Genomic DNA, 15,119 nt, shown 5'->3' on the forward strand with positions numbered 1-15,119 from the left:
CACCTTTCTGAAGCAATATGGGCCAAATATTAACCATATCAAAAGAGCAACTGGATTTTGCAACCCAATTCTCCAAAGATAACATTGAAACCACAGAACAAGCTGGGGGAAAGAAGAAAGTGGCGGTGGGGTGTTGAGCACTTACTACTTAACAAAATGTTACAATGAACAGCCCGAAAGAATAGCAAAAACTTGGCTATGTTGTGGTTGAACTATCAAAAAGCCTTTGATAGTATAATACATGGGTGGATTCTCAAAGCACTGAAATTAGCCAAAGAAGCATCACCACTTGAAGTTGCCATACAAGAGGCCCACCGTACACACACACACACACATTTATGTAAGCACGTATGTATGTACGTATGTATGTATGTGAGTGTGTATGTGTGTGCGCGTGTGTGTCTGTGTTTGTCCCCTGCCATCACTTGACAACCGATGCTGGTGTGTTTACATCCCTGTAACTTAGTGGTTCAGGAAAAGAGACCGATAAAATTGTACTAAGCTTGCGAAGAATAAGTCTTGGGATCGATTTCTTCGCCTAAAACCTTTTAAGGCGGTGCTCCAGCATGGCCGCAGTCAAATGACTGAAACAAGCAAAAGAGTAAAAGAATAAAAGAATACACATACATACATACATACACACACACACATGCATAATACATACATACATACATACATACATACATACATACATACATACATACATACATACATACTCATACACACACATACGTTCTGTCCGTATCTCTACATAAGCAACATACTTACGTAGCTGATGGTCGCATTGAAATTTGTGCCAAATTTTAAAACTTTAATACATTTCAAAGGACCGCAGTCAGAAACTGTAGAATTAAAGTAATCTGTAGAGTATGGTCGAAAGTCATCGTCGGCCGTGTCCAAAGTAACGTTTTGCGCACAATGGGTCCCATAGTATCTCAGCAACACACCATCGTCTATCCCAATGGATCCAGTCACTGTTTCCACTGATATGGGATTTTCAGCTGTAATAAATAAAATAGAATTAGAATAAACAACTCTTATTGTTTTTGTTCTTTTTGCTGTTGTTGTTTTTGCTGCTACTGCTGCTGCTGTTGCTGTTGAGTGAACGGTCTTCGTCCCAGAGCTCGCAAGATGGGAGAAGTCCGAAACGTGGTCCTTTGCTATTCGTAAGACCCGCAGAAGAGAAAGCAGGTCAACCCGGGACACCGAGATCATCGACGGATGGATGAATGCGCATCCAGGCTCAGCAGTTGCGTAGGAAGTCGGGGACAAGAAACAGGAAGAAAGAGTGAGAGAAAATTGGTGCGAAGGAGTACAACAGGGGTCGCCACCACCCCCTGCCGGAGCCTCGTGGAGCTTTAGGTGTTTTCGCCCAATAAACACACACAACGCCCTGTCTATCTATAAAATAAACATTCATTACTATTTCTAGAGTGGGCGCCATGAACCAGCTTTAAATTTCCTGTTCCTTTTCTTAATGAAACCGTTTTCATTTATCCGCCAAGTAGCATGACTGTGGTTAAGGAAATCATTTGAAACCAAGTGGTTCCCGGTTCAGTTCCACTGCGCGGAACCTTAGGCAAACGTCTTCTACTATACTTCCGGGCCGACCAACGCTTTTTGAGTGAATTTGTTTGATGGAAACTCTGTGTGTGTGTGTGTGTGTGTGTGTGTGTATATGAGAGAGAGAGAGAAAGAGAAAGAGAGAGAGAAACTTTGTGCTTGTGCTCATCCCCACTTCCACCGCTTGACTACCGATGTTGTTTTGTTTACGTCCTTGTAATTTAGCGGTTCGGCAAAAGACATATAGAACAGGTACCAGACATTCATCGTGGCATTCTGTCGGTTACGACGACGAGGGTTCCAACTGATCCGATCAACGGAACGGAAATTAACGGAAATTAAGTGGCTGAGCACTCCACAGACACGTGTACTCTTAACGTAGTTCTCGGGGAGATTCAACGTAATACAGAGTGTGACAAGGCTGGCCCTTTGAAATAAAGGTACAACAGAAACAGGAAGAAAGAGAAAGTTGTGGCGAAAGAGTACATACAGCAGGATTCACCAACACCCCCTGCCGGAGCCTCGTGGAGCTTTAGGTGTTTTCGCCCAATAAACACTCACAACGCCCGGTCTGGGAATCGAAACTGCGATCCCATGACCGCGAGTCCGTTGCCCTAACCACTGGGCCATTGTGCCTCCTCACCAGACATTAAAAATAAACATTGAGGTCGGTCTTTTCAACTAAGGACTTCAAGATGTGGCCTGGCATGGCTGCAGTCCAGTGACTGGAACAAGTAAGAGATAAAGGAAAAAACAAATAGTCTTAGGAAAAGCAAGCTCATAACTTGCCATTTATATTCGTGATGGAGATTACCTACTTACACAAGAAGTAATTTATGATGTTTTTATTATTTTTCTCTCTTACCTTTGTTGTGAAGGACATAGAGTTGTTCTGTGAGGATTTCGCCATGCACGAATGTGTATGACATGTTGCACGCATCACTGAACGCTATTACCTGAATTATACAGAATTACATAGATTTATATAAAACAGGTAAAGTGTGATTTATAATATATGAAATATCGCAATGTTGTGAAAATATATTTGCTAAACTTGCTAAATATAACATATATGATCTGTAGTATGTGATCTGCGACCTATGGAAACAACAAACGTTCTGAAATATATGAAAGTAGGTAAAAAGGGTGAAATGTAATATGTGATAACCCAACATTATATTTCATTTTTATATAAGGTAGCAAACTGACAGAATCGTTGGTACGCGTGATAAAAAATGCTGGATCTGCAGGTCGTGCCTCTGGTTGTTTTACGACAGTAACGACACGACACCTGCTATCATTCCTATCAATTGTAAAAAGAAAACAAAAACTCGTAATTAAACAGTAATTCGTTATGAAAATTTTTAACTGAAATATTGTACATTAGTAAAAGAGAATACTGTGAAAATAGTGTTGAAAATGTATAGTTACCTTATCTACTATCAGTTTCGAAGTTCTGGATGTCGCCATGTAAAAACTAGATATCGGTATACATTGCAAACCGGGTACGAGGAAAATATCTGTGAAACCGGACCTGATTCCCGACACTTTATGAACATCTTTTTTGTTTATTATAAGCGTAAGGTTATTGAGCGGGAATTCCGAACTGGCGTTAGATTTAACCAATAGCAGCCAATTAAAATCTGAAATTAAATAGCAATACAGATAACCAATAGTAATGAAACAATTGTAATTAATAGAAGGGAGAATAAGTGGTAGTCACTTAACTAAAGCGATTTCATATATGACTGGATGTCAGCAAGAACTCAAAATCTATTCTCACAATGACACCTATAAGTATGCAGAGTTTGTTTTATTGTTTAGTGACTTAGAGCAGGAAGTGGTCGCTCGAAAACCTAACTAAGGCCTCTTTAGATTGTAAGACTAAATCTATCTCGAGCCTGACACAAATGCTTTCGACAGAATGAGCCCCAGTAAAACCATCCAAGCATCAGGTGGTGATCTTGAACGGAGGGATGTATTAAAAATAGATAACGTTCCTCTTATGGACTTTGTCAGAAGGAATTCCTTGGCGCTATTATAGTGATTTCTCATACTCAGAGCTAACTGGCCTCATACCACTTCAGCTCAAGCACAAAACTTACATGTTTTCTTCCCGTCTTTCTCACACATACTATGTACCCTCCCCCACCTCGCACTAATCCCCACCCCCTCTCACCTCACCCTTCCCTCCAACCACCTCGCACTAAGCACTATGCACTGTCCTTCCTCCAAAGATCGCCGGCTCAATGGAATTCCCTCCCGGCACATGTTTTTCTTGCTAACTGTTCAAGAGGAAGGGTAACTGCATTCACCTCAACGATTTGAGAGGGTCTCCGAAGACCAAACGCTACCCCCTCCTCCATCTTATCCTTACGTTTTTTAACATGTTTTCTACCACTTTCCCTTGTCCATTCACTGAAGTTTCCCCTGTACCTCTTTTGTGGGTTTTCTTATGGCCTCTTTACTGGAGTTTGTTCATGAGTTGCCAAGTTCGCAAGATGTTATGCGTCATGGTGTCATGTTACATGACAAAAAAATTTTATTTTTCTCCCCTTTGACAGAAATGGTCTGTATTTTGTAGAGTTTTCAATAATTTCGTTCTTAACGCTCTCATGACGTGGTATTTGTATTTGAAATTCAACTTGTTTTATAACTTTGAGGAAGAAGGGCTGCACCCATGAGCTTTTTCGGGGTTCCCAAAACTATTAGGAGAAAGGGGACACTTTATACATAAATCGAAGAGCAAGATGAATGTTCAGAATAGAGTAGACACCAGTAGAGGCAACCAAGGATCAAGTGGGGGTGTTAAACTAGGGAAAAATAACGTTTACCACCCACGAATAGAAACGGTTATGCCAGCAGACGTGCACACTGTTCTTGCCATCTAAATCTTCGTAGTGCTTTGGTAGACACCACATTATGGTATAAAACAATTGCCCAAGGTGCTGTGAAGCTGGATCTGCAAAAGTTGTTGTAAACATATTTCTATTTTTTAATCAGTGAATTTATTTCACTAGAATTCTTATATGTTTATAAGAGCTAGATAGGCATCTCCAACTAGCAGGCCATGCTACTCCAGACTGATGACGAGCAAAGACTCAGAAACTAGTGTCTGAGTGCAGGCTTAGCTGGGTGGAAGTGCTTATCTCCCCCTTGTAAATATAAGGACACAAGAAATGTGTCACGGCCGACATGAAGCGTTGCTGCTTCCTAGGGCTAAATAGGAGTAGTATGATTCCCTTCATGGGACTGTCACATCAAGTTGACTGTATACAACTACTTTAATTAATTAATAATTAAATTGACTGAATAGGATCGCAAGTTGGGTGTTTGAAAGGTGAGATTATTATAAAATATAAATGAAAAACCATAGATCAAAAATTCAATAACGAATGTACGATGTAAATTATATATACGTACATAAAGACATATACATATACATGCATATTTTTTTTAATCTTTTACTTGTTTCAATCATTAGACTGCGGCCATACTGGCGCACCGCCTTGAAGAATCTTTTGTTGAATGTATTGTCCACAGCAATTATTTTTTGAGAACCTGGTACTTATTAAAGCTATAGTTTTAACTAAAACACAGTTAACAGCATTGGCTGAATCGCGCCAGTAGACCGCCAGGTCATATGAGAAAACTTTCTGCAGTGAATTTTCCTTTTAGCAGTTGAAATATGCCACAGACATCATTTAACTAACTTAGACTTTACTTATGCCGAAACACTGCTTGGGTTAATATTACAGTAATTTCAACGACCTTGAGGTCTACTAGCGCAAAACAGTTAAAGATGACTGTATTTTAGTTAAAACTGTAGATTTAATAAGGTCTACCCAGAGTTGCCTGTCTTAGGTATTTCCTATTGATAACAGCTAAGGAGCTAGAAACATCGATGTCTGGGAATCCTGAGATATGGCGACACTGAACAGATATGGTGTTTGTATGAGAGTATGATAGAAGAAGGACCATGTTAACACCAAAAATTCTTTACATCAAAAAGGTACCTTTTTTCTATGAAAATCCCTATTTTTTACGATGTTTTGACTGCTGTGTCGCCATTTTTCGGTGTATTTCACTTAAAGAGAATAACAAGTTACATACTGCCAAATTTTTACTTTTCAAAATTCCAATTCTAAGGGTCTAAACAAACCGCAATGTCGGGCGAAACTGCTAGTATATATATATATATATATATACATATATATAATATATATATATATATATATATATATATATATTATATATAATATATATATTGCATGTATAAATATATATATATATATATATATATATATATATATAATATATATATATATATATATATATATATATATATATACCTTAGATACCTAGAAGATAGGTTTCGGCAACATTGACCCAGCCATTGACGGATATTTGTCCTCATCTTTGTTGTTAACACAATGTTTTGGCTGATATACCCTCCAGCCTTCTTCAGGTGATTATGTGAATGTGTGTTTGTGTGTATGTAGGCGTGAGTATGTGAGTGCGTGCTTGTGTGTTGTGTGTAATACTTTGGTTAAACAAATTCAGATGTGTTTTGTGAAAATTATGTGCTTTTGGTTACACCGTATATCGCTCTTATATATTGAGGTTTTTATATCTTTCCTAGCCATAAGAGAACTCTGAAAGAATTTTCACTCTCTAGTAAGACAAGGTTTTTTTTTTCCAGTTGCATATACATGCGCTTGCTCCGTTACCCAAATACAACATGGTTGTTTTATATTCAACACATCGTGGCCGACTGTTATTTATTTTTAAGCTTCACAGTAATCATTCTACGCCGTCTGAAGAGGCAAACTATCGAAGAAATTTGTAAGTGTTCCTGAATGTTACCGCAAAGGTAATGTGTGTATATTTCCTTCATGTAGGTATATTTTAAAATCATTACTTTAATTTATTTATTTCAAATAGGTATTAGTCACAACCCCAACTGAATTCTAATTATTTTCAGAGGGCTTTTTATATACTTAGATTATAAGAATTATGATTCCTTCTCTTAGTTTAATCAACCCAAACTTATGAGAAAACACTTGCCTAAGGCATCGTACAAACATGCCTACGGCATTCGATTTGTTGAATAAGGAATGGAACACTATTGCAAAAGTGTTATTTTTATACATACCACTGAAAGTTCCACTGCATTGATGTGCCTTCAGAATTGATGACATCACGACAAATGGTGCAATTTTAGTTACAAACTTAAGGGTCACCTGAAAGAAATATATGAATACATGTATATATGAGCGCACGTTTGTGCGTGTGTACTCATGAGAGTGAGTACATCACACGCCCGCATACACATATGCACTCCTTCACACACACTCACTCACTCACTCACTCACTCACACAACACATACTCATAAACACATGCAAAATACAAACAGTCAGCGTACCGAATTCCAAAGAGGATTCAGTACGCATTATATATAATATATATATATATATATATATATATATATATGTGGTGGTGCTCCAGCATGGCCACAGTCAAATGACTGAAACAAGTAAAAGAGTATATACAACTACATACATACATACCTACATATATAATATATAATATATATATATTTAGTATATATATATATATATATATTATATATATATATATAAGAGATAATGGTGTCATTGAGACCCAAGGTGTCAGGTAATAGCTGAATAAGTACTACAGACAGACCATAATTCAGTTCCAGATTCGGTAATATTGCGAATAAAGGGTTCAACGTTGGTTCTGTCAGCAAGTGTATATATAAGGCTGTATAGATATTAGAGCATTTATAGATAGAAGATCTTACAGCTGTTTCTAGGATATTAATAATATCCCTTCACCGGAGATGGTGTGAGAGGAAAATTAAGTCAGCTCCGATGAAGGGATAAATATCCATTTTACTGAAAGTTAAGACAAATTGAATTGGTCTCCGGTGAATTTTCCGAAAATCCTTCCCACCTACTCTAAAATATTTACCCCAAAGAATTTGTACATTCGGAATATACATGATATAACACATATTTGTAGAAAATTCCATTAAAAAATATCCATTTCTCTGAAAGTTATGATCATCCAAAGTCGGGGAAGCAGAAATCACGGCTTGCTATTTGTGTAAGATGTGAGTGTATGATAAAAATATTTTCATAAAGAAATTTCATTTAATTAATCAATCGTCAACATATCTGTTTCATATACATAACATATATAGTTTGGTGAAACTATTTGCCACATGTACACAGTTGAATGGCAGAAAAGAGACCTGCCGCATGCTTGCATTCTAATCTGACGTAAAGACAAAATTCATCCTAATCAAATTGATTCTATCATTAATGCCGAGCTTCCTGACAAAACAGAAGATCCCGAACTTTTTGAAGTCATCAGGATTCAGATGATGCATGGTCCATGCGGTTCTCTCAACAGAAACTCTCCGTACATGGTTGATGTAAAGTGCAGTAGAGGCTACTCTAAGCAATTTATTGCCCAAACAGAGACTGGCCATGATGGATACCTAAGCTACAGGCGTCGCAAGCCGGGTCAAGGAGGACATAAAGCCACTATCAACGCAAGTGTAGTCCGTGAAATTGGTGTTGCAACAGGTAGATCGTGCCGCACTGTCCCCTTCTGTCAAAGATGTTCAAAGAACACATCAATACCGAGTTTTTTGTGCAACTATGTCAACAATGGATCAGACATGGCTGCTTTTGGCCTTCAGGAGGTAAACAAGAACGATGAAGTGACATGCTACCAGATGGCACGCTACATCAGCAACAATGAGGCAGCCTGGAGACGGTTTAACTTTCCACTTCATGAACGGAAGTTATCCATTTAGATGTACATCTAGAGAACGGCCAGCAAGTATACTTTAATATATATATATATATATATGACACACACAACACATATATATATATATATACACACACACACATATATATATATATATACATACATACATATATATACATATGAGGTATTGGTATATAGAAGACCCTAAAAGTGGTAGGTAATGCTAAGTAAGCGCTATGGACAGACCATTGTTAAACTCTTGGTTCGATAGTGATACGAGTGCGAAGTTTATGTGGGCCTTGCATTAGCATGCATATATATATAATATATTAATAATATATAATAATAATAATCATAATAATATAATCATAATAATTTTGAGGGAATATTATTCCTAACTTACAGGGAAAAATTCAATTTAGAAATACTAAATCAACATTTCACAAAATATAATATATAATATATAAATTAAAAAAACACCTTTTATATCAATTCAAAATGAACAATAAAATTACACCATCTAGAAAATTACATATAATACAAATATAAAAAATAAAATCACAATAATATGCAGAATTATAATTTAAACGATTATAAGTTTTAAAAGATAATAGTTTTGATGATTTTTATAATGATAAACCTAATTATCTGAATTATGATAAATTTTATTTAGGTATTTATCATCTTAATAATAATGGGAATTTTGAAAATTTAAATCATAAATTTAATATTATTACAGAGATTTTAAATATAACTGAAGTATTTATTAGGGATAATAAAAACATTATAATATTTTTTCTAAAGATAATTTTGGAGTTAGTTATTCAACTACGAATAATATTGGTAATATTATTTCTTCATGTAATATTTTTAAATTAAAGAAATTCTATAAAGATAGATTAAATATTGATTCCAATAATAATAATAATAAAGACCAAGAGGTAATTTATTGTACATGTAGGGATAAGTCTACATGTAATTTGAATAATTATTGTAATTTAGATAATGTAGTCTATAAGTGTATGGTAACTATAATAGATGATAAGAATTTGAATTATCTTAATTTAAATACTATTTATATTGGGTCCACTTCGAATAAAATTAAATCTAGAATTTCTCAACAGATGTTTTCTTTTAGGAATAAAAATCTTATAAATTCAACAGGTCTCAGTAAATATATTTGGGACCTTAAATCAAGATCCATTAAATATAAATTAAATTGGGATATTATTTGTAGGGCTAAATCATATACTATCGGGAGTAATTATTGTTCTCTTTGTAATAACGAACTTAAAGAAATATTATTTAATAACAATTATGCGTTAATAAACTCATTGGAGGAACGTAAAATTAAAGGTAAACATAAATTAAAGTACCTTTATAATAGATTTAGCTAATAAATAAATAATTATATTGTTTTTAAATATATATTTATTATAGTAATATAAATTAATTTCAACACAATATATATTTATTTGATTTAATTACTTATCTTTAGTATATATTAAATCTTATTTCGTCTTATGTTATTTATTTATTGTAGAAATTATTTAATAGTATTAGAGTTTATTTTACTATTTTATTATATGTTATTTTAAACTCAATGACGAAAAATATTTGTTGATGGTGAGTTTGAGATGGGTTTGGGCTTCATGAGTTGGAGAGAGGTGGGAGGGTTGGAATGGTAGGGGAATAGTCGGCTGTGAATAAATTGGCGGTAGCTGGCGGTTTGTTGTAGATTTTACTAATACTCTTAATTTTTTTTAAATGATTTCTTTAATATAGCCACGAAATACGTGTCGTTATTCTACCAAATATATACGTTTTTATTATTATTTTGCAATTTACTTAATCATCGGTATAATTGTGATTTTATTTTTTATATTTGTATTATATTATATTTGTATTATAGGCGCAGGAGTGGCTGTGTGGTAAGTAGCTTGCTAACCAACCACATGGTTCCGGGTTCAGTCCTACTGCGTGGCATCTTTGGCAAGTGTCTCTGCTATACCCCGGCCGACCAACGCCTTGTGAGTGGATTTGGTAGACGGAAACTGAAAGAAGTCTGTCGTATATATGTATATATAATATTATATATATATATATATTATATATATATGTCTTATATATTGTATATATGTGTGTGGTGTTTTGTGTGTCTGTGTTTGTCCCTCTAGCATTGCTTGACAACCGATGCTGGTGTGTTTACGTCCCCGTCACGTAGCGGTTCGGCAAAAGAGACCGATAGAATAAGTACTGGGCTTACAAAGAATAAGTCCGTGGTCGAGTTGCTCGACTAAAGGCGGTGCTCCACATGGCCGCAGTCAAATGACTGAAACAAGTAAAAGAAAAAAAAATGTAATTTCTAGATGGTCTAATTTTTTTTCATTTTGAATTGATAAAAGGTGTTTTTTCTAATTTATATATATATATACATATATATATATATATATATATATATATATATATATATATATAATATTAGCAAAACAGATCACAAAGCCAAAGCTGTGAGGAGTTTTTAGGACATTTAAAAGGAAAGATATAGTCTTACAGCTGTTTCTGGGATATTATAGATATCCCTTCATCAGAGACGATGTGAGATGATTAAATAAAGGTAAATGTTTGATTTCGAAATAAGGAATTATTATGGAAAAGGAGGAGATAGGGAAAATAGAGGGAAATAAGAGAATGAAAATAGAAATAACATATAAGATATTGTAGTTGCAATCTATTATACAAGTAAAGTGGTGTATAAAAGTGGTAAAAAGTTTCCTGTATATGGTATGCAAGTTCCGATAGTAGTTCGTGCTTAGTCATTTCAAAGTATGGAGCCACTCTCAAATTTTCATTCACACCACAAAACCCCTTCGAATGGGCAACACAGAATCAACAGTGTAATGACAGAAACAAGTAAGATGTGTGTGTGTGTGTGTGTGTGGTGTGTGGTGTTGTGTGTGTGTGTGTGTGTGTGTGTTTGCTCTTATCCCTAATTCTTCGGAAGAAAACTTTTTTGCGGGCACCGCCAATTGGGAAGCGCTCAGTCTTATCGTTAAAGGTGCGAAACTGAATATTACCATTTGGCAGATAACTGATGAAGAATTACGGACCTTCTGCTTGTCTCCCGTTTGTTTTTATATTCAGTATAGGTTATGTTGTTTATTTATACATTTTTTTCATTCATATATGTATAAAATGTGTCATCCCATAAAATAATGCGGTTTTTTTCAATTGCATGAACTAAAAATCGGAGGGGAGCGGGATAAACGACCTGCATCTACTTTCTATAAAAGCACGTAGTAATTTTACCATGTCCTTATCCGTAGTGCAGTTCGATTTTAACAGTTATCTTTTCAAAGCTATAATGGAAGTGACAAAGGAGCATGTTCGGTATATTTTGCTTCATGAATTCAATAAAGGCAACAACACAACGGAAAGTGCGAGGAATATTAATGCAGTATATGGGGATCGGACAATAAGCGTAAGCCAGTGTGGACGGTGGTCCCAGGAATTCTGAGCTAGAATTCAACCATTCATCGACACCTTCGTGCCATCGGAAAAATCAGCAAATTGGGTCAATGGGTTCCTCACAGACTTGCCGAGTCTAATCGCGCGCAGAGTGAATGTATATTCTTCTTTGCTGTCACGTCTCACAAATGAACCTTTTTTGGACCGAATAATGACTGGTAACGAGAAATGGGTTCTCTATAAAAATGTAAAGTACCGAAAACTGTGGGTAGGGAAAGGGGAAATAGCAGCACCCCAGGCTAAAGAATATCTTCACCCACGTAGGGTGTTGTTATCTGTTTGGTGGGATATGAAAGGTTTAGTCCACTTTGAACTAGTCTACTTTGAAACGCAAACAAAACGATAACAAAGGAGATCTACTGCGAGCAGCTTGAGCGGCTTACGTCAGCGCTAGAAGAAAAACGACCATATTTGCTTTCAAGACGGAAGGTGTTCTTCTATCAGGATAATGCTCGGCCACATACAGTGAGGATGCAGTCTAAAGGAGCAGTTTAAATGGGAAGCGATGCCCCACCCACCATTTCGCCGGACATTGTCCCATCTAAATGTCATTTAATCGCAGTCTTCAAAATTATTTGGATGGAAAAAATATGAATTCTCTAGACGAGGTCAGAACAGTAATGGAAGAGTATTTTTGATGATGGACAAGTGAATTTTGGAAGAGGGGCCTTGTAAGTTTACCAGATAGATGAAGGAGCATTGTAGAAAATGAGGGAGAGTATATTTTAGATTAAAAGAGAACTTTGTTTATTACACACATGTGAGTGAGAACACTTTGAGATATTTTTGGTATCTAACATATGTCAGATACTGCGAGCGCTGCTTCTGATTGGTCAATCCATGGTGATGACCCGAGGTCACGGTGACGGCACTACTTTTGTCATTCATAAGTTACAACTAAACTTCATTCATTACTTTCACGAGCAGGTAGAATGTAGCCATGTAATTAAACAAACATACTATCTTTTTTATACCAGACTAGCAGTATCGCCCGGCGTTGCTCGGGTTGTAAGGGAAATAACTATATAGCATTTTAGTGAGTATAGCAAAAAAATAGCAAAAAATGCATAAAAATGGAATAAAAAATGATGGTAATTTTTAAAATCGTTGAATCATCGTAGACATTTTTAGAGAGTTACTTCCTTATATAATAGCGAAAAATGCATTAAAATGGAATAAAAAATTATGGTAATTTTTTTTTTAATCGTTGACTCATCGTAGACTTTAGAGAGTTACTTCCCTTATATAATAGCGAAAATGCATTAAAATGGAATAAAAAATTATGGTAAATTTTTTAAAATCGTAGACTCATCGTAGACGCGCGCTAATACCCAGAAGGGCCCGATATGAATCACGACTATAAGATACCCGGTTTTGGTTACACTGCACCGCAAAATGTGGAGTAGTTAGGAATATAAATCGTAGGAGACGACACACAACCTTACTTTTATATATAAGATTTGTGCAACAACTAAAACATTCGGTTGTGCAAATTGTTTGCACAGGAAACCTGCCCTGTGTGGCGGTAATTGCCGTTTGTGTGGATCTGTTTCAGCTTTTTTAGCGATTTCTGTTTTGGCGACTTCAAGCCATGAAGTCGTTGTTCTAAAAGAACGCTGGTCTCCTTGACAACGCATTACAACGTGATTTCCTTACACTCCCTTCCCCACAGCTTCACGAGGGAGGGAAGAAGGGGGAGAGCAACACAGGTGCAGCTGTGAGCGTGGACGCCAACTCCGCCGCCATCGTCACACGAAAAAATATGCATTAAAATGGAATAAAAAATGATGTTAAATTATTTTTAAAATCGTAGACTCATCGTAGACGCGCGTTAATACCCAGACGGGCTCGATATGAATCACGACTATAAGATACCCGAATTTGGTTAAACTGCACCGCAAAATGTGGGAGTAGTTAGGAATCTAAATCGAAGGGGACAGACACTCACACAACTACAGTTTTATATATATAGATATCACTTAAAGTCAGTCATCAATTATCAATCATTTCACCTGAAAACTTAGCGCTATAAAGTCGGACTATCTTCCTGCGGCATGACATCTTTTACAGTTACACATTGTGACGTCACTGACGTGAAATCAAGCTGTATTCATGCGCGCTTCAACACGATGTGAAGAATTTAGTTATTGGGTTAATAAATTATGGTCGTTTATTCGTGTGTAATAAATAAAATACCAAACTCATTCCCTATGGATACCGTATTTATTACAACTCGTGGCTTGTAAACGTATCTAACTCGCTTTCGATCGTTAGATACGTTTACAAGCCACTCGTTGTAATAAATACGGTATCCATAGGGAACTCGTTTGGTATTCTCTATTTATCTTAATTTTGAAAAATAAAATAAGTATAAAAAACCGCATTATTTATGGGATGACCCAACGCACACACACACACACACACTCATGGTAGGTTTCCTCACAAATTCACTCACAAGACAATGGTCGTCCTGTGTTTTAGCAGTAAGCACTTGCCCAAGGTGCCGCACAGTGGTACTAAACCCAAAATCACGTGGTTGCAAATAGAGCTTCTTAACGACACAGCCACGCCTACAGCATTGTTTTTTTTATAGTTATTTTGACGGAGAGCTATTAACAATAGGAAATGACCTTTCTAAAGGGGCTATGGTGCACTTGTATTCTTTACTCTTTACTTGTTTCAGCTATTTGACTGTGGCCATGCTGGAGCACCGCCTTTAGTCGAGCAAATCCACCCCAGGACTTATTTTTTGTAAGCCTACTACTTATTTTATCGGTCTCTTTTGCCGAACCGCTAAGTTACGGGGACGTAAGCACACCAACATCGGTTGTCAAGCGATGCTGGGGGGGGGGAACAAACACAGACACACATACATACATATATATACATATATACGACGGGCTTCTTTCAGTTTCCGTCACAAGGCTTTGGTCGGCCCGAGGCCATAGTAGAAGACACTTGCCCAAGGTGCCACGCAGTGGGACTGAACCCGGAACCTTGTGGTTCGTAAGCAAGCTACTTATCACACAGCCACTCCTACGCCATTGTTGAACGTAATCAACATTTAATATTTACAACACAAACGGTGGCAAGTTGGCAGGATCGTTAGCACGCCGGGCAAAATGCTTAGCAGTATGTCGTCCATCTTCATGTTTTGAGTTCAAATTCCATCAAGGTTGACTTGGCCTCTCATCCTTTCAAGGCCGACAAAATAAGTACCAGT

The 15,119-nt window shown here is 36.4% G+C and overlaps 1 protein-coding gene across 1 annotated transcript in view; it reads right to left on the reverse strand.

Moving 5' to 3' along the window:
• The window catches only part of LOC118765933, a 34,540-nt gene extending 31,340 nt beyond the window's left edge, over positions 1-3,200 (reverse strand). Inside the window, exons 1-3 of the mRNA XM_036508791.1 lie at positions 2,995-3,200; positions 2,429-2,519; positions 769-1,001 (exon numbers count right to left, since the gene is read on the reverse strand). Of these exons, the coding sequence (XP_036364684.1) occupies positions 769-1,001; positions 2,429-2,519; positions 2,995-3,033 (363 nt within the window). The 5' untranslated portion in view covers positions 3,034-3,200. The remainder of the gene's footprint in view (positions 1-768; positions 1,002-2,428; positions 2,520-2,994) is intronic.
• Between the last annotated feature and the right edge of the window lie 11,919 nt (positions 3,201-15,119).

This window comes from Octopus sinensis, linkage group LG14 (assembly GCF_006345805.1).
Source record: "Octopus sinensis linkage group LG14, ASM634580v1, whole genome shotgun sequence".
Taxonomy (NCBI): Eukaryota; Metazoa; Mollusca; class Cephalopoda; order Octopoda; family Octopodidae; genus Octopus; species Octopus sinensis.